This window comes from Oncorhynchus tshawytscha, linkage group LG16 (genome assembly GCF_018296145.1).
Source record: "Oncorhynchus tshawytscha isolate Ot180627B linkage group LG16, Otsh_v2.0, whole genome shotgun sequence".
In the NCBI taxonomy this organism is placed as follows: domain Eukaryota; kingdom Metazoa; phylum Chordata; class Actinopteri; order Salmoniformes; family Salmonidae; genus Oncorhynchus; species Oncorhynchus tshawytscha.
In genome coordinates this window covers 88,967,502-88,989,785 of record NC_056444.1, presented here as the reverse complement: position 1 = coordinate 88,989,785, position 22,284 = coordinate 88,967,502, and the positions used below count along the sequence as shown (strand labels likewise).

Here is a 22,284-nt window from a genome sequence, read left to right as displayed (position 1 = left end):
ACTGACACCCAGATTATGATATGACATACATTTCTGATCTTGTCTAATATTTTGGAAGTATTTCTAAATGTCTAATCTAAATGAAAATATCTCTCTCTGTCCTCTTTCTTCTCTTTCTCGCTCTCTCTGTCCCAGAGCTGCCAGCTCAGATCCTGTCCTCTGATGGGGTGGTATATCAAGTTACGGAGGGGGGCGTGGCCAGACTGCATTGTGAGGCCTTCGGGTCACCCCGTCCACAGGTCACATGGTGAGACTAATGTTATAATAGGAGATGTGGGGATACTGTGGTAACCCTGTGTCTCATTGGGACAGTGCTCTGTGTTATCCGCTAACCATGTGTGTGTGTGTGTGTGTGTGTGTGTGTGTGTGTGTGTGTGTATAGGGAGAGTGAGGATCTCCAGAACACCTTGCTGTCGGACAGTCGTGTGTCTCAGCTGACCAATGGGACGTTAGAGCTGTTTAATAGTAGCAGGGAGGACAGTGGAGTCTACACCTGCTCCATTACACACAACAACACCTCCATCACCGCTCACCTGGAGGTCCTCAGTGAGAACCACACAGCACCACACAGCACCACACAGCACCGCACAGCATCACACAGCACCATACAGTACCACACAGTATCACACAGCATCACACAGCACCATACAGTACCACACAGTACCACACAGCACCACACAGCACCGCACAGCACCACACAGCACCACACAGCACCACACAGCACCGCACAGCACCACACAGCACCACACAGCACCACACAGCACCGCACAGCACCACACAGTACCACACAGCACCACATGCTACTAGTCTCTTTCTCTCTGTCTACTCCTTGATCTCTGTCTCAAACCCATTGCATGTGCTGATGTTGTTCTAAACGAATTCCCTTCAGGACAGTAAAGTTTCCATTAATTTGTAATTCCCTTCTGGACATCAATATGTTTCGTTCATTTATAATTCCCTTCAGGACAGTAAAGGTTTTATTAAATTAAACCAAAATATCAGATACTGTATTAGTCATGACTAAAGTAATTTCCTATCCTCCTCCCATCTTCTCTTTTCTCCTTTCCTCCACTTCCCTCACCCCACTCCCCCAGAACGTACGGTGATGCTGATCGGTCCCCAGGCTGTACAGGTTACGAGGGGAGGAGACTCCTGGTTGGACTGTCATTTCACCTTTGACCCCCATCTGAACCGACCCCAAATCCTCTGGAGGAAAGACGGACAGAAGATCATGGAGTCATCACTGGGAGACAAGTAAACGCGCGCCTCTATCTCCTCAGACCCCCTCCTCCATATTGGATCAGTCCATACACACGCCTCTCTCCTCAGACCCCCTCCTCCATATTGGATCAGTCCATACACACGCCTCTCTCCATCAGACCCCCTCCTCAGACACCCTCCTCCATATTGGATCAGTCCATACACACGCCTCTATCTCCTCAGACCCCCTCCTCCATATTGGATCAGTCCATACACACGCCTCTATCTCCTCAGACCCCCTCCTCCATATTGGATCAGTCCATACACACGCCTCTCTCCTCAGACCCCCTCCTCCATATTGGATCAGTCCATACACACGCCTCTATCTCCTCAGACCCCCTCCTCCATATTGGATCAGTCCATACACATATTGGATCAGTCCATACACACGCCTCTCTCTCAGACCCCCTCCTCCATATTGGATCAGTCCATACACACGCGCCTCTATCTCCTCAGACCCCCTCCTCCATATTGGATCAGTCCATACACACGCCTCTATCTCAGACTCCCCTCCTCCAGACAGTCCCACACGCCTCTCTCCTCCATATATGGATCAGTCCATACACACGCCTCTATCTCCTCAGACCCCCTCCTCCATATTGGATCAGTCCATACTCCTCAGACACCCCTCCTCCATATTGGATCTCCTCAGACCCCTCCTCAGACTCCATATTGGATCAGTCCATACACACGCCTCTATCTCCTCAGACACCCCTCCTCCATATTGGATCAGTCCATACACACGCCTCTATCTCCTCAGACACCCCTCCTCCATATTGGATCAGTCCATACACACGCCTCCTCATCTCCATATTGGATCAGACACACGCCTCTATCTCCTCAGACACCCCATATTGGATCAGTCCATACACACGCCTCTATCTCCTCAGACACCCCTCCTCCATATTGGATCAGACCACCCTCTATCTCCTCAGACCCCCTCCTCCATATTGGATCAGTCCATACACAGGAATGCCTCTATCTCCTCAGACAAAGCCCTCCTCCATATTGGATCAGTCCATGTTCAGATACTCCTCTTTCAAATACTTCTAGCAGTTGGCCGGCATGGAGCCCCAGATTAGCAAGGCTTGCACTGCACCAGGCAAGCCAGATCAGATACCCCCTCCTCCACCTCCTCCATTGGATCAGTCCATACAAGCCTTATCTCCTCATTCAGTCCATACACACGCCTCTATCTCCTCAGACACCCCTCCTCCATATTGGATCAGTCCATACACACGCCTCTATCTCCTCAGACCCCCTCATATTGGATCACCCCTCCTCCATATTGGATCAGTCCATGTGCCTCTCATCTCCTCAGACCCCTCCTCCATATTGGATCAGTCCATACCACACGCCTACATACACACGCCTCTATCTCCTCAGACCCCCTCCTCCATATTGGATCAGTGTACACTGAATGAACCCTGTCCATATTGAAATCAGATGATTGATTTGTGTTGTTGCAAGAAATCATGGTGAACAGGTTCACCTTTCAAATACTTCTAGCTTGGGAATGGAAGGCCCTCCATGACAGATTTCAATCAGCAGACGAGTCTCCTGTGAGGTCATCACAGATTGATTTGTGTTGTTGTCTGGACAGCGTCTTGGCCAGTGGCTCCATCACTCAGCAGAGTTGGTTTACTCCTGTGCGTGTCATGTGCGTGTGCGTGTGTGTGCGTGTGTGTGCGCGTGTGTGTGTGTGTGTGCGCGTGTGTGTGCGTGCTGTCGTGTCTTTGGCATCATTAACTGAAGACTTAGTTTTGTCAAAGATTCTCTGTAATTGGTATTACGCGATCAAACTGATTAATCATGTAACTGTAATTAACTAGGAAGTCAGCGCACCAAGGAAAATATTCAGATTACAAAGTTATAATTTTCCTAATATAACTTTACAGATATTTTCATATCTGATCAATTAGTCTTCTGATTAATGACTTATTCTTTATTTTACCTCACGTTAGTCTCATTCCAAACGTTGTAAATGGTTGGTTAACTGCACAAACCCAGTCTTCACTATGAGTCATCCATACATCAATGGATGTAAAATTATTAAATTAAATTATTTATTTACTAACTAATTAATTCACAGAAATGCATAAACAAACAGTAGATAGTTACAAGGAAATGATAACGGAGTTCCCCTGGTGGGATAAACCGGTATCGCGGCTTGGTGGACAAAAGGGAAGTGGGGGTCGACTGAGATGAGACACTACAAAGTTGATAATTATAACATTTGAAATGGTAATCCTTTGCACATGAACTCTCACTCATTCAGGAACAATTGCAATCAATATATATATATTTATGCTCAGTGTGTCGTTGGGATCTCTGTTGAAAAGTTTGTTTCTGTTGGAGATTCTGTCTGCCTTCTCTCTCTCTCTCTCTCTCTCTCTCTCTCTCTCTCTCTCTCTGTCGTGGTTAGAATGGATAGTTCAGAGTGACATTCATTCATATTCTTATAGAATAGATGTTTCGGCGGTTGTCGGGCTTCGCGTTCAATGATACCGAATTCCTAGCTGCAGACTAGTAATTAATATCAAAGACTTGTTCTTATTCTGTCGGTATCGATAGTTTAAGAGTTTAACCACGTGGGATGGTTAAAAGATTCAGCAGTCTGGTCTCAAACCTTGGCCCTCTCGTTATCGAGGTAAGCTGGTCTGCAACCTTTGTCCTCTCGTAACTGAGAGAAACATGGTCTGTTGAGAAATTCTCAAAGTGGGGGTTTTATTCGGGAGTTGCAGAAAAGGCTGTCTCATGACGCCAGGTCCTAACTGTGCTCATGGGCGGTCCTCTGATTTAGTTCAACTCAAAAGGGAACTGGAGTTTCCTTCATTAAACAGTCCAAAATCACATTACACAATTTCACAAACAGTTCCATCCTCACTCATTCATCTTATACAACAATTAGATGTAAGCCTCATTACTGAGGCTATTATACACTGCTCAAAAAATAAAGGGAACACTAAAATAACACATCCTAGATCTGAATGAATGAAATATTCTTATTAAATACTTTTTTCTTTACATAGTTTAATGTGCTGACAACAAAATCACACAAAAATGATCAATGGAAATCACATTTATCAACCCATGGAGGTCTGGATTTGGAGTCACACTCAAAATTAAAGTGGAAAACCACACTACAGGCTGATCCAACTTTGATGTAATGTCCTTAAAACAAGCCAAAATGAGGCTCAGTAGTGTGTGTGGCCTCCACGTGCCTGTATGACCTCCCTACAACGCCTGGGCATGCTCCTGATGAGGTGGCGGATGGTCTCCTGAGGGATCTCCTCCCAGACCTGGACTAAAGCATCCGTCAACTCCTGGACAGTCTGTGGTGCAACGTGGCGTTGGTGGATGGAGCGAGACATGATGTCCCAGATGTGCTCAATTGGATTCAGGTCTGGGGAACGGGCGGGCCAGTCCATAGCATCAATGCCTTCCTCTTGCAGGAACTGCTGACACACTCCAGCCACATGAGGTCTAGCATTGTCTTGCATTAGGAAGAACCCAGGGCCAACCGCACCAGCGTCTTGTCTCACAAGGGGTCTGAGGATCTCATCTCGGTACCTAATGGCAGTCAGGCTACCTCTGGCGAGCAAATGGAGGGCTGTGCAGCCCCTCAAAGAAATGCCACCCCACACCATGACTGACCCACCGCCAAACCGGTCATGCTGGAGGATGTTGCAGGCAGCAGAACGTTCTCCACGGCGTCTCCAGACTCTGTCACGTCTGTCACGTGCTCAGTGTGAACCTGCTTTCATCTGTGAAGAGCACAGGGCACCAGTGGCGAATTTGCCAATCTTGGTGTTCTCTGGCACATGCCAAACGTCCTGCACAGTGTTGGGCTGTAAGCACAACCCCCACCTGTGGACGTCGGGCCCTCATACCACCCTCATGGAGTCTGTTTCTGACCGTTTGAGCAGACACATGCACATTTGTGGCCTGCTGGAGGTCATTTTGCAGGGCTCTGGCAGTGCTCCTCCTGCTCCTTCTTGCACAAAGGCAGAGGTAGCGGTCCTGCTGCTGGGTTGTTGCCCTCCTACGGCCTCCTCCACATCTCCTGATGTACTGGCCTGTCTCCTGGTAGCGCCTACATGCTCTGGACACTACGCTGACAGACACAGCAAACCTTCTTGCCACAGCTCGCATTGATAGCATCCTGGATGAGCTGCACTACCTGAGCCACTTGTGAGCCACTTGTGTGGGTTATAGACTCCGTCTCATGCTACCACTAGAGTGAAAGCACAGCCAGCATTCAAAAGTGACCAAAACATCAGCCAGGAAGCATAGGAACTGAGAAGTGGTCTGGTCACCACCTGCAGAACCACTCCTTTATTGGGGGTGTCTTGCTAATTGCCTATAATTTCCACCTGTTGTCTATTCCATTTGCACAACAGCATGTGAAATGTATTGTCAATCAGTGTTGCTTCCTAAGTGGACAGTTTGATTTCACAGAAGTGTGATTGACTTGGAGTTACATTGTGTTGTTTAAGTGTTCCCTTTATTTTTTTGAGCAGCGTATAAACAGAGTTATGGTAATGTGGCTGTATTGTCTCCCATGAGCTTCCCCAAGTTGTACCAAACGGACCAGTTCGTAGCTGGATTCTTCACTGATCTTTTATACCTTCTCCAGAACATAAATGTTGTTCGGTTCTCCAGTTCTGTGAGGTGGAAGAAATTCCTTTGTTCTCTATGTAAATTCATTCTATCTCTATACTGTGGCCATGAGGAGACAAACTCCTCCAGGAATTTACGACCTCTCAGACCACAGCAGCCTAGGTGTAGGAGACAGGGGGATGGGGCTTGCTGTACCCAAAGAGGGCAGCGTTTGTGTACGTGTGTGTGTGTGTATGTACGTGTGTGTGTGTGTGTATGTACGTATGTGTGTCTCTCCTGCAGCCTGCCCCCTCTCTCTCTAAACCCCCTCTCTCTCTAACCCCCCTCTCTCTCGAACCTCTCTCTCCTGCAGCCTGTCCCAGCCCTCCAGTGTTTCTGTCTCTGTCTGAAGAGCAGGACCACAACCTGACTCTCAGCTGGACACCTGGAAACACACACAACTCCCCCACCACAGGTACACACACGCACCGACACACACACGTATTTACTATATGTATTTACTATATGTATTTACTATACGTATTTACTATACATCTGTATTCCTGTCAGAGTATCTGAGATTTCATCTTTCAGAGAAGTATTAAAGACTGTCAGTCACACTGGATACAAATATTAAAGACTGTCAGTCACACTGGATACAAATATTAAAGACTGTCAGTCACACTGGATAAAAGCATCTAGTCAGCTCAATGTAAATGTATTTGGAATTCTGGTGACTTCCTGAATTGACTGAATTGTTCCTGTAAACACAGTTACATTTGACTGTTTATTTCTGTAGAGTTTGTGGTGGAGGTAAAGGAGGAGAAACATCCTGAGGGGAAGTGGGAGTCACACCGTGTGACTGGGGATGTCAATCATCTGGAGTTACACCTCCTCCCGTACTCCACCTACCGCTTCCGGGTCAGCGGGGTCAACAGACTGGGGAGGAGCGACCCGTCAGAAATCTCTGAGGCCTACAGCACCCTACCCACAGGTCTGACACACACACACGCGCGGAGACGCCGGTCAAATCAAATCAAATTCTATTTGTCAAATGCTGAATACAACAGCTGTAGACGTTACCGTGAAATGCTGAATACAACGGGTGTAGACATTACCGTGAAATGCTGAATACAACGGGTGTAGATGTTACCGTGAAATGCTGAATACAACAGCTGTAGACGTTACCGTGAAATGCTGAATACAACAGCTGTAGACGTTACCGTGAAATGCTGAATACAACGGCTGTAGACGTCGGCTGTAGACGTTACCGTGAAATGCTGAATACAACGGGTGTAGACCTTACCGTGAAATGCTGAATACAATGGGTGTAGACCTTACCGTGAAATTCTGAATACAACGGGTGTAGTAGACCTTACCTTACGTGACAGACTTGTTTCTGAAAAGGTGGATTTTTAAAAGTGGAAGCTGAAATTGTTTGGGCACAGACCTGGATAGCATGACAGAACTCTGCAGGCTAACTCCTCCCCCTTTGGCAGTTCTATCTTGTCGCAAATGTTATAGTTAGGGATGGAAATTTCAGGGGTTTTGTTAGTATTCCTAAACCAGGATTCAGACACTGCTAGGACATCCGGGTTGGCAGAGTGTGCTAAAGCAGTGAATAAAACACATTTAGGTAGGAGGCTTCTAATGTTAACATGCATGAAACCAAGGCTTTTACGGTTCCAGAAGTCATCAAATGAGAGCGCCTGGGGAATAAGAGTGGAGCTAGGCACTGCAGGGCCTGGATTAACCTCTACATCACCAGAGGAACCGAGGAGGAGTAGGATAAGGGTGCTACCAAAGGCTAAAATAACTGGTTGACTAGTACGTTTGGGACAGAGAGTAAAAGGAGCAGATTTCTTGGCAAGGAATAGATTCAAGGCATAATGTACAGACAAAGGTATGGTAGGATGAAAGAGATATTGTCTCTAGAAACATAATTTAAACCAGGTGATGTGTCGGAGGTGAAACTAAAGGGTTAGCTAAGGCATATTGAGCAGGGCTAGAGGCTCTACAGTGAAATAAGTCAATAATCACTAACCAAAACAGCAATGGACAAGGCATATTGACATTAGGGAGAGGCATGCGTAGCCGAGTGATCATAGGGGTCCAGTGATTGGCTCGAGCCGGAGACACTCGATTCAGACAGCTAGCGGGCCGGGGCTAGCAGGCTAGGAGAAGGGCCTTAGAGGGACATCGCAACGGAAGAAGTCTGTTGTAGCCCCCTCGTGCTGTTACATTGGCAGACCAGTCGTCATGGATCAGCAGGGCTCCGTGTGGTAAAAGGGTCCAGCCCAATTGGTAAAATAGGTATAGTGGCCAAAGAACTTGTCCAATGGGCCTCTTCAGCTAACAGTCCAACTTGCTCTAGACAGCTAGTGGGCCGCGGCTAGCAGGCTAGCAGATGGACATTCAGGGGACGTCGCGACGGAGGAGCCAGTTGAAAAAAACCCTTGGGCAGATTATGTCGGTAGTCCAGTCATGGTGGATCGGCGGGGCTCCGTGTAAAAAGGGTCCAGGCCATTTGGCAAAATAGGTATTGTAGCCCAATAATTGGCTGATGGACCTCTTCAGCTAGCCGGGAGATGGGCCTAGCTCGAGGCTAGCTCCAGGCTAACTGGTGCTTGCTTCGGGACAGAGACGTTAGCCAGGAGTAGCCACTCTGATAGCAGCTAGCTAGCTGTGATGATCCGGTGTAAAGGTTCAGAGCTTGCAGCAGGAATTCGGAGATGTGGTAGAGAAAAAGCAGTCCAATATGCTCTGGGTTGATGTCGCGCTGTGCTGACTGGCAGGAGTTGAACGGGCTGAGGCTGGCTGATGTCCAAGTTAACGGTGATGACCGCTAGCGTTGGCTATCTGACTACTAGCTAGTAACTAGTTAGCTGGCTAGCTGCTGATGGGGGTTCTGGTTCTAAAGTGTAAAAAAATTAGTAGATCTTTACCACATTGGTTGAGGCGGGTTACTTCAGAGTCTGTTGGTGTTATAACTCTTATCTCTCTGATTACATTAGTCTGTTGTTGTAACTCTCTCTCTCCCCCTCTCCCCCTCTCGCTCTAGTTCCTGAAACTTACCCTCTAAATGTGCGTAGTGAGTCTACAGAACCAGGAACACTGGTCATCATGTGGGAGGTACACAACATGCTCTTGTTTCTCTGTGTGTGTGTGAGTGTGTCGTTTGTGTGTGTCGTTTGTGTGTGTGTGAGAGTGTGTCGTTTGTGTGTAATGTGTGAATTGTGTGTCTGTGGTGTGAGTGTGATGTGTGTGTTGTGAGTATTTTGTGGTGTGTGTGTGTGTGTCATTGTCTGTCTCTCTCTCAACGTGTCCGTGTGCATGCGTGTGTCAAAAACGTACGTCTATATAACTTGCTTGTGTGTGTGTGTGTGTAGGAGATTGACCGTCGTTTGTACAACGGGTCGGGGTTCCAGTATAAGGTGTCATGGCGACAGGTTCAGGAGCATCACTGGAGCCATACCCATGTTCCACATCCTCCCTACCTGGTGAACGGAACCAGAGCGTTCTCTAGTTATGAGATGAAGGTCCAGGCTGTCAACTCTCTGGGCGAGGGGCCGCATCCTGTTCCCGTTATAGGACACTCTGGAGAGGACTGTATGTACTCACACTCACAAACACCCACACACTCTCTCTGGAGAGGACTGTATGTACACACACTCACACACAGTCGGGTTTAACGAATACAAAACAATACAAAAAATAAATAAATGTATAATTCTTGTTTAATTTATATCTATAGGCTACATTGAGGATTTTCTTTCATTATTTTAGGCTGTCTGGCATTAGTGCTCAAGCCTAAGATTTAGGGCCCAACTTTACAAGCCAAATAGCCTACACACCAATCGCCAAAAGATTTTTGGAATTCGCACAAAATGTCGATCCACTGAGTCAAAAAGGACAATGTCAGAGTTCAATTCAATAACCGAAAAGCTGTGAAATGGAGAGTTGAAAATAAAGAGAAGGGAGGACCAGAACAGTCATGTTTGGGGAAGATTTAGTGACGTGGTTAAAGAGGATGACAGCAGTGAATGTTACGTGTGATGATTGTGAGGCGCTGTACAAATTAGACAGTCACAAGATGGGGACTTCAAATAGGCCTATGGCATGTCAAGGGAACTGTAGCTTGCTGTTCAGATGGGTTGAACTGAAATCTGGACACTGACGACAGTTCTATAACCTCTCAAATAGCCTTAATATTAACTCCTGCAGAATTAAAAATTTCTTGCAGTAAAATGCTATAGCAAATGTAGGATACATTTCTCTCAGGAGGTCGTGGAATCTGATTTGGGGAGGACACATTTCTCTCAGGAGGTCATGGAATCTGATTGGCTCGTGGTAATGACTTGAGCAGAATCAGTGGAATGGTATCAAATACCAGATTGGCAGATTTATGCTCACTTCAAGGCAAGCAACACTGAAGCATGCATGAGAGCACCAGCTGTTCCGGATGTCTGTGTGATCACACTCTTCGTAGCTGATGTGAGCAAGACCTGTAAACAGGACAACATTCGCAGGGCCGCTGGGCCAGACGTGTACTGCTGGCATGAATGGATCAACTGGCAAGTGTTTTCATTTTCAACCTCTCCCTGACCTCTCCCTGTCTGTAATACCTACATGTTTCGAGCAGACCACCATAGTCCCTGTGCCGAAGAAAGTGAAGGTAACCTGCCTAAATGACTACCGCCCCGTAGCGCTCACGTTGGTAGACATGAAGTGCTATGAAAAGCTGTTCATGTCTCACATCAACACCATCATCCCGGAAACCCTAGACCCACTCCAATTTGCATACCGTCCCACCAGATCCACAGATGAATCTATCTCAATCACACTCCACACGGCCCTTTCCCACCTGGACAAAAGGAACACCTATGTCAGAATGCTGTTCATTGACTACAGCTCAGCGTTCAACACCATAGTACCCACATATCTCATCGCTAAGCTAAGGACCCTGGGACTAATGTTCTCCCTCTGCAACTGGATCCTGGGCTTCCTGACGGGCCGCCCCCAGGTGGTAAGGGTAAGCAACAACAAATCTGCCACGCTGATACTCAACACGGGGGCCCCTCAGGGGTACGTGCTCAGTCCCCTCCTGTACTCCCTGTTCACCGACAACTGCATTGCCACGCACGACTCCAACACCATTATTAAGTTTTCTGATGACTCAACAGTGTACTGTTCACCGACAATGATCACGACAACGATGAGACAACCTATGGGGAGGAGGTCAGAGACCCGGCAGTGTGGTGTCAGGACAACAACCTGTCCCTCAACGTGAGCAAGACAAAGGAGATGATCATGGATTACAGGAAGGGAGGACCAGACAGGCCCCCATTCACATCGACGGGACTATAGTGGAGCTGGTCGAGAGTCCTTGGTGTCCACATCACAAACCATCATGGTCCAAACATACCAAGACAGTCGTGAAGAGGGCACGAAAATGCCTTTTCCCCCTCAGGAAACGGAATAAATTTGGCATGGGTCCCCAGATCCTCAAGAACTTCTACAGCTGCACCATCGAGAGCATCCTGACCAGTTGCATCACAGCCTGGTATGGCAACTGCTCGGCAGCCGACTGTAAGGCCCTAAAGAGAGTAGTGCATACGGCCCAGTACATCACTGGGGCCAAGCTTCCTACCATCCAGGACCTATATACTAGGCAGTGTCAGAGGAAGGCCCAAAAAATGGTCAAAGACTCCAGTCACCCAAGTCATAGACTGTTCTCTCTGTTACTGCATGGCAAGCAGTACCGGAGTGCCAAGTCTAGGTCCAAATGGTTATTTTACAGCTTTTACCCCCAAGCCATAAAACGGCTGAACAATTACTCAAGTGGACACCCGGACTATTTACATTATTAAACTGCTGCTACTCTCTGTTTATTATCCATGCATAGTCACTTTACCCCTACCTACATATACAAATGACCTCTAACCTGCACCCCCACACACTGACCTGCTTGCAGTACCCCCTGCATATAGCCTCGTTATTGTTAGTCTGATGTCCATCCAGTTTGATTTCTATTTGTAAATGTGCTATTTCACAAAAGTTCTGAACCTATATATATTTTACAGACCCCGTATGTTTTACATTGGTTCTTGTTATTATTAGTCCCACCCTTCAGCTCCATTCAACCCCCCCATCTATCTCTTAACACCATCCATATTGGACTTCTATTTGACATATATTTTTCAACTTCACAAAAGTTCTGAACCTTTCTATTCTCATAGCTTCTACAGATTGTAAATTAAAGATAAACATTTTGCTAAAATAATTATTATATTATTGATCGTTTGACTATGACTTTTCAAATCACCCAGTATTGCTGTCTGTAGCATTAGTTCTAGGCAAATATCACAATTCTTCAGCCATTCTTGGACCGGTGACCAAAAATGAGCAACATATGGACAGTACCAAAATAAATTATCTAATGACTCTGCCTCCTCACAGCAGAATCTGCAAAACTGGGAAGATTGTATCCCCCATATATATAACATTCTGTTGGTTGCAAGCTAATTTGTCCTGGGATATAAACATTGAGTTGTTATTTTACCTGAAATGCAGGTCCTCTACTCCGCCAATTAATCCACACATAAAACTGACCTCGTTCGTCTTTCAGTCACCCACATGGGTATAACCAATGAGGAGATGGCACGTGGGTACCTGCTTCTATAAACCAATGAGGAGATGGGAGAGACAGGACTTGCAGTGCGTTGGCGCGCCAAGCAGTGTGGGGGGAATAATTGAATAACATAGATTTCTAAATACATTTTGCAACGCTCACACACGCGAACTGTGTAGTTAGCCTGTTTTGATCAGTAACCATGGTCAAATAGTTAGCCACTGTGTACTGTCGATTTAGGGCCAGATAGCACTGCATTTTGCTTTGTGTTTGTGTTTCCCAGTAAGTAATGTAGTTTTGTTTTGACTGTGTTGTAATTTGATTTATTCTGATTGATTGAATGTTCATTCTGGTCCTGAGGCTTCAGTGTGTTAGTCAAACAGGTTTGAACTCAGGACCAGCTGGATGAGGGGACTCTGTTCTTTGCTCAGGTCTTTTATTTTTTAAATTTATTTATCTGTTATTTTACCAGGTAAGTTGACTGAGAACATGTTCTCATTTGCAGCAACGACCTGGGGAATAGTTACAGGGGGATGAATGAGCCAATTGTAAACTGGGGAATATTAGGTGACCGTGATGGTTTGAGGGCCACATTGGGAATTTAGCCAGGACACCGGGGTTAACACCCCTACTCTTACAATAAGTGCCATGGGATCTTTAATGACCTCAGAGAGTCAGGACACCCGTTTAACGTCCCATCCGAAAGACGGCACCCTACACAGGGCAGTGTCCCCAATCACTGCCCTGGGGCATTGGGATATTTTTTTAGACCAGAGGAAAGAGTGCCTCCTACTGGCCCTCCAACACCACTTCCAGCAGCATCTGGTCTCCCATCCAGAGACTGACCAGGACCAACCCTGCTTAGCTTCAGAAGCAAGCCAGCAGTGGTATGCAGGGTGGGCTGCTCTTGGCATTGCAGGACTTGTATTTATTTTAAAGGTTTCTAAAACGTAATGCTGAATTTGAGTTTGTATTATTAGTTCATATTGGCCTAATTCTGCCCTGCGTGCATTGTTTGTAGTTTTCCTCTGGACATGTAGGATAATCTTACAGAACTCCGCATTCAGGGTTTTAATGAGATGTTTGTCTCACTGGGTAAACTCTTGTTTTGCAAGTGGGCCCCATACCTCCCTGCCATAAAATGCAATTGGTTTAATGACACATTTAATTCGTTTTAGCCAAACTGAATTGTGGAGACTAACACCAGGGGCTGAGGATTCCTCGAGAATAGTGGCCAATTCGTTGATGTAAATATTGAAGAGTGCAGGGCTCAGAATGCAACCCGGGCGAAGGCCCCGCCCCCGGTTAAAGAATTCGGTTATTTTTTGGGCAATTTTGATGCTGCACGTATTGCCAGTATACATTGATTTAATTATGTCATATGTTTTACCCCCTACAGCACTTTCAATAACTTTGTAGAACAGTCCTGCATGCCAAATAGAATCAAATGCTTTTTTGAAGTCAATAAAGCAAGCGTACATTTTGGTATTATTTTGGTGGACATGTTTATCTATCACGGTGTGTAGGGTGTAAACATGATCGGCCATGCGATGTTTTGGTATAAATCCAATTCTCTCTCTCTGTGTCTCTGTGTCTCTGTCTGTCTCTGTGTCTGTCTGTCTCCTCTCTCTATGTCTCTTTGTGTTTTTGTGTCTCTCTCTCTCTCGCTCTCTCTCTCTCTCTCTCGTAGTGCATGCTGGGAGTTTTTTGGAGTTTGAGTGTTTGGTGTGGAGGGCTCTATCCTAATTAACTTTCTTGATTCTTTTCTTTACATGTTATTTTCTATGGTGGAGGGTTAATGCAATATTTGTTGTAGTGGTATCCACACCTGCGGTTTGGAAGGTGTGGTGTGCACGATGGCTTCTCAGCCTAGCGTGGAGAAGATGCTGTTGATACAGCATGGATTCAGGTGTGTTCCTGAGAATGGAGTTAAAGTGGAGGGGGTTCTGCTCGCGGTCGGTGAACATGTAGGAGCTGAATTTATACATTCTGCTTCTAGAATGAACAAAGCTGTGGTTGTGTTCATGAAAAGGGCTAATTTGGTTGGTAGGCTAATTGCTAGCGGAATACTTGTAAGGGATGTGTTGGTGTCAATTTCACCTCTCTCTACCCCTTCAACAACAGTTGTTGTTGCAAATTTGCCTCCATTTATTATGGATGACGAAATCAGGAAAGAGCTAAGTCGTTTTGGTAAAGTTTGCTAGCGGTTTTCGTGTACTGTCAGCAGGCTTTCAGGCAGATGCTGGTAAGCATGATGTTTCGTTCCGGAGGCAAGTGTTTATGTTTCGGAACAACAATAAGCAACAACTAAATGTGCATTTCAAAGTGAGGCACGTGGAAGGGCTCTATGCAGGGTTTGCCAGCACAGATAGTTGATGGTGTTTTGAGTGTGGGGATTTGGGGCATAAGAGCTTTGCGTGCCCACATAAAACCCGTAGACAAGGTGAGGGCACAAGCGCCAGTGGGGGAAATCAAGGTCAAAGTGCAGGGGGTAAGGAGATGCAGACAGCAGAAGCTGAGCCTAGTCATGCCAGGGAAGGTAGTGTAGATGAGCCTGGGTCTAGTCAGGCTAGAGATGATGGGGTAGCGGAGGCTGGGTCTAGTCAGGCTATGAATGGTGGTGTAGTGGAGGCTGGGTCTAGTCAGGCTATGAATGGTGGTGTAGTGGAGGCTGGGTCTAGTCAGGCTATGAATGGTGGTGTAGTGGAGGCTGGGTCTAGTCAGGCTATGAATGGTGGTGTAGTGGAGGCTGGGTCTAGTCAGGCTATGAATGGTGGTGTAGTGGAGGCTGGGTCTAGTCAGGCTATGAATGGTGGTGTAGTGGAGGCTGGGTCTAGTCAGGCTATGAATGGTGGTGTAGTGGAGGCTGGGTCTAGTCAGGCTATGAATGGTGGTGTAGTGGAGGCTGGGTCTAGTCAGGCTATGAATGGTGATGTAGTGGAGGCTGGGTCTAGTCAGGCTAGAGATGGTGGGGTAGATGAGGCTGGGTCTAGTCAGGCTAGAGATGGTGGGGTAGCGGAGGCTAGGTCTAGTCAGGCTAGAGATGGTGGTGTAGATGAGGCTGGGTCTAGTTAGGCTAGAGATGGTGGTGTAGATGAGGCTGGGTCTAGTCAGGCTAGAGATGGTGGGGTAGGGGAGGCTGGGTCTAGTCAGATTATAGATGGTGGGGTAGGGAGGCTGGGTCTAGTCAGATTATAGATGGTGGTGTAGATGAGGCCAGGTCTAGTCAGGCTAGAGATGGTGGTGTAGATGAGGCTGGGTCTAGTCAGGCTAAAGATGGTGGGGTAGCGGAGGCTAGGTCTAGTCAGGCTAGAGATGGTGGTGTAGAGGAGGCTGGGTCTAGTCAGGCTAGAGATGGTGGGGTAGCGGAGGCTGGGTCTAGTCAGGCTAGAGATGGTGGTGTAGGGGAGGCTGGGTCTAGTCAGGCTAGAGATGGTGGGGTAGGGCTGGGTCTAGGCTGGGTCTGGGTCTAGTCAGGCTAGAGATGGTGGGGTAGGGGAGGCTGGGTCTAGTCAGGCTAGAGATGGTGGGGTAGGGGAGGCTGTGTCTAGTCAGGCTAGAGATGGTGGGGTAGGGGAGGCTGGGTCTAGTCAGGCTAGAGATGGTGGGGTAGGGGAGGCTGGGTCTAGTCAGTTTAGAGATGGTGGTGTAGATGAGGCTGGGTCTAGTCATGTTATAGATGATGGTGTACATGAGACTGGGTCTAGTCATGTTATAGATGGTGGTGCAGATGAGGCTGGGTCTAGTCAGGTTATAGATGGTGGGGTAGTGGAGGCTGGGTCTAGTCAGGCTAGAGATGGTGGGGTAGGGGAGGCTGGGTCTAGTTAGGCTAGAGATGGTGGTGTAGATGAGGCTGGGTCTAGTCAGGCTAGAGATGGTGGGGGTAGGGGGTCTAGTCAGGCTGGGTCTAGTCAGGCTAGAGATGGTGGGGTAGGGGAGGCTGGGTCTAGTTAGGCTAGAGATGGTGGTGTAGATGAGGCTGGGTCTAGTCAGGCTAGAGATGGTGGGGTAGGGGAGGCTGGGTCTAGTCAGATTATAGATGGTGGGGTAGGGGAGGCTGGGTCTAGTCAGATTATAGATGGTGGTGTAGATGAGGCCAGGTCTAGTCAGGCTAGAGATGGTGGTGTAGATGAGGCTGGGTCTAGTCAGGCTAAAGATGGTGGGGTAGCGGAGGCTAGGTCTAGTCAGGCTAGAGATGGTGGTGTAGATGAGGCTGGGTCTAGTCAGGCCAGAGATGGTGGGGTAGGGGAGGCTGGGTCTAGTCATGTTATAGATGGTGGTGCAGATGAGGCTGGGTCTAGTCAGGTTATAGATGGTGGTGCAGATGAGGCTGGGTCTAGTCAGGTTATAGATGGTGGTGTAGATGAGGCTGGGTCTAGTCATATTATAGATGGTGGTGCAGATGAGGCTGGGTCTAGTCAGGTTATAGATGGTGGTGTAGATGAGGCTGGGTCTAGTCAGGCTAGAGGTGGTGGTGAAGATGAGGCTGGGTCTAGTCATGTTATAGATGGTGGTGTAGATGAGGCTGGGTCTAGTCAGGCTAGAGGTGGTGGTGTAGATGAGGCTGGGTCTAGTCAGGCTAGAGGTGGTGGTGAAGATGAGGCTGGGTCTAGTCAGGTTATAGATGGTGGTGCAGATGAGGCTGGGTCTAGTCAGGCTAGAGATGGTGGGGTAAATGAGGCTGGGTCTAGTCAGGTTAGAGATGGTGGGGTAGTGGAGGCTGGGTCTAGTCAGGCCAGAGATGGTGGGGTAGTGGAGGCTGGGTCTAGTCAGGTTGTAGATGGTGGTGTAGTGGAGGCTGGGTCTAGTCAGGCTAGAGATGGTGGTGTAGATGAGGCTGGGTCTAGTCAGGCTAGAGATGGTGGGGTAGGGGAGGCTGGGTCTAGTCAGGCTAGAGATGGTGGTGTAGATGAGGCTGGGTCTAGTCAGGTTAGAGATGGTGGGGTAGGGGAGGCTGGGTCTAGTCAGGTTAGAGATGGTGGTGTAGTGGAGGCTGGGTCTAGTCAGGTTAGAGATGGTGGTGTAGATGAGGCTGGGTCTAGTCAGGTTAGAGATGGTGGGTAGGGAGGCTGGGTCTAGTCAGGTTAGAGATGGTGGTGTAGTGGAGGCTGGGTCTAGTCAGGCTAGAGATGGTGGTGTAGATGATACTGGGTCTAGTCAGGTTAGAGATGGTGGTGTAGTGGAGGCTGGGTCTAGTCAGGCTAGAGATGGTGGTGTAGATGAAGCTGGGTCTAGTCAGGTTAGAGATGGTGGTGTAGATGAGGCTGGGTCTAGTCAGGCTAGAGATGGTGGTGTAGATGAGGCTGGGTCTAGTCAGGTTATAGATGGTGGTGCAGATGAGGCTGGGTCTAGTCAGGATAGAGAGTGGTGGAGTAGATGAGGCTGGGTCTAGTCAGGCCTAGAGATGGTGGGGTAGGGGAGGCTGGGTCTAGTCAGGCTAGAGATGGTGGGGTAGGGGAGGCTGGGTCTAGTCAGGCTAGAGATGGTGGGGAGGCTGGGTCTAGGGGAGAGGCTGGGTCTAGTCAGGCTAGAGATGGTGGGGTAGGGGAGGCTGGGTCTAGTTAGGCTAGAGATGGTGGAGTAGATGAGGCTGGGTCTAGTCAGGCTATGGATGGTGGTGTAGTGGAGGCTGGTTCTAGTCAGGCTAGAGATGGTGGTGTAGTGGAGGCTGGTTCTAGTCAGGCTAGAGATGGTGGTGTAGATGAGGCTGGGTCTAGTCAGGCTAGAGATGGTGGTGTAGATGAGGCTGGGTCTAGTCAGGCTAGAGATGGTGGGGTAGATGATACTGGGTCTAGTCAGGCTAGAGATGGTGGTGTAGATGATACTGGGTCTAGTCAGGTTAGAGGTGGTGGTGTAGATGATACTGGGTCTAGTCAGGTTAGAGGTGGTGGTGTAGATGATACTGGGTCTAGTCAGGCTAGAGGTGGTGGTGTAGATGATGCTGGGTCTAGTCAGGCTAGAGATGGTGGTGTAGATGATGCTGGGTCTAGTCAGGCTAGAGGTGGTGGTGTAGATGATGCTGGGTCTAGTCAGGTTATTCTAGTGGATGAGGAGGGTGTAGTGGGGAAGTGTAAGAGACTAAGGGGGGAGGAGGAGGGTGTCAAGTGGAAAAGGAAAAAGGGTGTGGACAAAGGCACCATGGAAATGTTGCCTGTTGTTGTGGGTGATGCCCTGACCAGAGAGGAAGGGCAGGTGGTCAGGGTGGGAGATAGACATGAGGAGGAAAGTGAGTCTGAGGAAGAGGAGTTATTTTTTCAGACTCCTCTTCAATGGGCCCGGAGCTGACAGCCAGTCAAGCAGAGGGGTCTAAGTACACGTTGAGAGAACTGACAAGGTTCCTGAATGAGACTAAGGGGGAAAAAGTTAATCTTGAGGCTTTTTCTCTGATCCTAGAAAGTTTGTAAGATCAGTACAACATGCTATGAAAAATGAGGGGCATGGTGTCCTCTCACCCAGGAAACGGTTTAGGTTGAGGAAGTGGGTCACAACAGTGAGTATAGGTCTACCTTCAGACACGGTTTAGATGTATAGTTTCTTTCTGACACTGGGGCTTTTTGAGCTTTGCTATTGGTCTCTTGCTCTGCTGGCTTTTCTCCCACTTCTTATGGAGACTCTTCAGGCAGGCTCACTCAATATAAATGGTGCCAGAGATGCGGGAAAGAGGAGTGTGTTGGGTGAATATGTAAGACAAAAAAAGTACAGGTGTTGTTTCTGCAGGAGACGCATAGTGATGTGGTGAATGAAGTCGATTGGGGGATCTGGTGGAAAGGGGCAAGTGTGTTGAACCATGGGACAGTCCTTTAGCACCGGGGCTGTCTGTGTTGAGCCATGGGACAGATCTTAGTGTAGGCGGGGCAGTCCTTTAGCACCGGGGCTGTCTGTGTGTTGAGCCATGGGACAGATCTTAGTGCAGGAGAGACAGTCCTTTAGCACCGGGCCTGTCTGTGTGTTGAGCCACGGGACAGATCTTAGTGCAGGAGAGACAGTCCTTTAGCACCGGGTCTGTCTGTGTGTTGAGCCATGAGACAGATCTTAGTGCAGGAGAGACAGTCCTTTAGCACCGGGTCTGTCTGTGTGTTGATCCATGGAACAGATCTTAGTGCAGGAGAGACAGTCCTTTAGCACCGGGTCTGTCTGTGTGTTGATCCATGGGACAGATCTTAGTGCAGGAGAGACAGTCCTTTAGCACCGGGGCTGTCTGTGTGTTGATCCATGGGACAGATCTTAGTGCAGGAGAGACAGTCCTTTAGCACCGGGTCTGTCTGTAAAACGTTGCTCCTCAAAGGAGGTGTGTGAAGGTAGGCTGCTTGTTGTTAAAGCAGAAATTAACAACATGGGTTTCGTCTTCATAAATGTGTATGCGCCTAACACAGGGAGAGAAAGAGGGCTTCTATTTGGGAGTCTTAGACAGGAACTCTCACAGGTAACGCCTGAGGAGACGCTGGTGGTCGGAGGGGACTGGAACTGTACAATGGATTTTTACAAAAGACAGAAATGGGGAAGAGTCTCATTCAGTGTCAGTGGGAGTGTTAAGGGACATCATTAATCAGTTCGACCTAGTGGATGTTTGGAGAACTAAACATCCAAACACAAGACAGTATACGTGGGTGAAGGTTTTTGGGGCTAGGGTGAGTGCAGCTCGACTTGATCGTTTTTACATGTCCAGGAATCAGAGCAATAGGCTGCTGGGTGCTACCATTCTCCCAGTGGGGTTTTCGGATCACCACATAACCATGGCTCGGCTGTCTATTTCACCAGGGCCCCGGCAGGCATCTTATTGGAAGTCCAATGTAAAGCTCTTACAAGATGCCACTTTTTGCTCAGGTTTCCAGACTTTTTGGGAAAGATGGGGGCAGAGAAGAGAGGAGTATGAGTCTCTGAGTCAATGGTGGGATGTGGGGAAAGTGCAAATTCGGCTTTTCTGTCAACAGTACACAGCTCTCTCATCCTCAGGCTGGAGAGAGCCAGCATGCGCGCTGCTGAGGTGAGCTGGCGGATTAGGGTTGGACCGGCAGCTGTTCCTCATGAAGCTGGAGAGGCTGAGTACAGCAGGTCTCTCAGATTTTTACTCTGCAATGCTGAGGGCCTGGCAGCTGCTAAGGCCCACATGAGAAGGGGGTGTGGAGCCTGGGCTATGGGTGTGGGAGGAGCCTATCTTCCACAACCCAGCCATCCCTTTGAGATCGGTTCAGTCGGCCTCCCTGCAGAGGCAACTGATGGCAGGGGGTTTACTAAGGCTGGGTGACCTGAGACTGCTGGGAGAGGAGGGGTGGAAAACCCCGGAAGTCTTGGCACAACAAACAGGAATAATGTCTCTTAGGCTACTGGAGAGATTCCTGGAGGTTCAGGAGGCACTGTCTGAGCCGGTAAGGGGGATTTTTGAGCGTCCAAAGGGAGAGGGGCCACCAATGTTTCCACCACTGTGACGGCAGAGACGGGAGACTGGCAAAGGGGTCTCGATGACTTGTTAGATTTTAACACTCTGAGCCTGGGGGAGTTTGAGGATGTGGGAGGTAAAGCCCTCTACAACCTCTGTGTTAAGGTTAGGAACATTAGGAGCCTGGGGGAGTTTGAGGTGGTGGGAGGTAAACCCCTCTTCAACCTCTGCATTAAGGTGAGGAACATTAGGAGCCTAACAGGAGTGAAGGCACATCAGTGGCAGGGGATATGTGGGGCAGAGAGTATGGTAGGTTTTAGATTGAGGGGGCTCTACAAACCCCCAGTACCAAAGAGGTCAGGGGACCTCCAGTAGAGGGTTCTACATGGAGCCCTGGCCACTAACAGCTGGTTGGTACGGGTTGAACCGGGAGTCGGGTAGGGGTGTCCTTTCTGTCAAATGAAAGAAACTGTGATTCATGTGTTTTCTGTGTGCACCAGGTTAATGCCATTAATGTCTCTGTTGGAATGTCTGTGTGACAGGTTGGGGGTGGTTTTTGCTGTTGGGATGTCTGTGTGAGAGGTTGGGGGTGGTTTTGCTGTTGGGATGTCTGTGTGAGAGGTTGGGGTGGTTTTGCTGTTGGGATGTCTGTGTGAGAGGTTGGGGGTGGTTTTTACTGTTGGGATGTCTGTGTGAGAGGTTGGGGGTGGGTTTTACTGTTGGGATGTCTGTGTGAGAGGTTGGGGGTGGGTTTTACTGTTGGGATTTTATACTGTTGGGATGTTTGCTGTGAAGTTAGAGGTTGAGGGGGTCAAAGGGTTTTACTATTGGGGATGGTCTCTGCGCGCCTCAGGGTTGAGTTTGAGTTCTATAAAATGATCAAATGTGTAGAGATGTTTGAGGAGATCTGGTGTGTTGGGGGGGCTGTCTGTATAGGGGGCTGTCTGCATAGCTGGGGAAGGTGTTTTGGATATACAGTTGTAGGAGTGGGTATTGTGATGTTGGATTGTATCATGTGGTAGATAGAAAGGTGAGTATGGCAAATGTATGCAGTACAGGATATACTTTTGTTTTTTATTTTTATTTTTAAGAGTTTTAAATGAAATGAGTTTGTTTAAGTAAAGAAAGACAAAAAGTCAAGTCTCTTTCTCTCTCTCTCTTTCTCTCTCTCTCTTTCTCTCTCTCTCTCTCTTTCTCTCTCTCTCTCTCTTCTCTCTCTCTCTCTATCTCTCTATGTCTCTATGTTTGTCTCTCCCCTGTGTCTCTCGCTGTGTCTCTCGCTGTGTCTCTCGCTGTGTCTCCCCCTGTCTCTCGCTGTGTCTCTCCCTGTCTCTCCCCTGTCTCTCGCTGTCTCTCTCGCTGTGTCTCCCCCTGTCTCTCGCTGTGTCTCCCCCTGTCTCTCGCTGTGTCTCTC

The 22,284-nt window shown here is 48.2% G+C and overlaps 1 protein-coding gene across 1 annotated transcript in view; it reads left to right on the top strand.

The window, feature by feature from the left end:
* Positions 1-22,284, top strand: part of LOC112215276 (neural cell adhesion molecule L1.1) — a 65,968-nt gene that overhangs the window by 21,373 nt on the left and 22,311 nt on the right. Inside the window, exons 11-18 of the mRNA XM_042299967.1 lie at positions 136-247; positions 383-546; positions 1,095-1,254; positions 2,517-2,671; positions 6,236-6,337; positions 6,662-6,856; positions 8,924-8,994; positions 9,252-9,471. Of these exons, the coding sequence (XP_042155901.1) occupies positions 136-247; positions 383-546; positions 1,095-1,254; positions 2,517-2,671; positions 6,236-6,337; positions 6,662-6,856; positions 8,924-8,994; positions 9,252-9,471 (1,179 nt within the window). The remainder of the gene's footprint in view (positions 1-135; positions 248-382; positions 547-1,094; positions 1,255-2,516; positions 2,672-6,235; positions 6,338-6,661; positions 6,857-8,923; positions 8,995-9,251; positions 9,472-22,284) is intronic.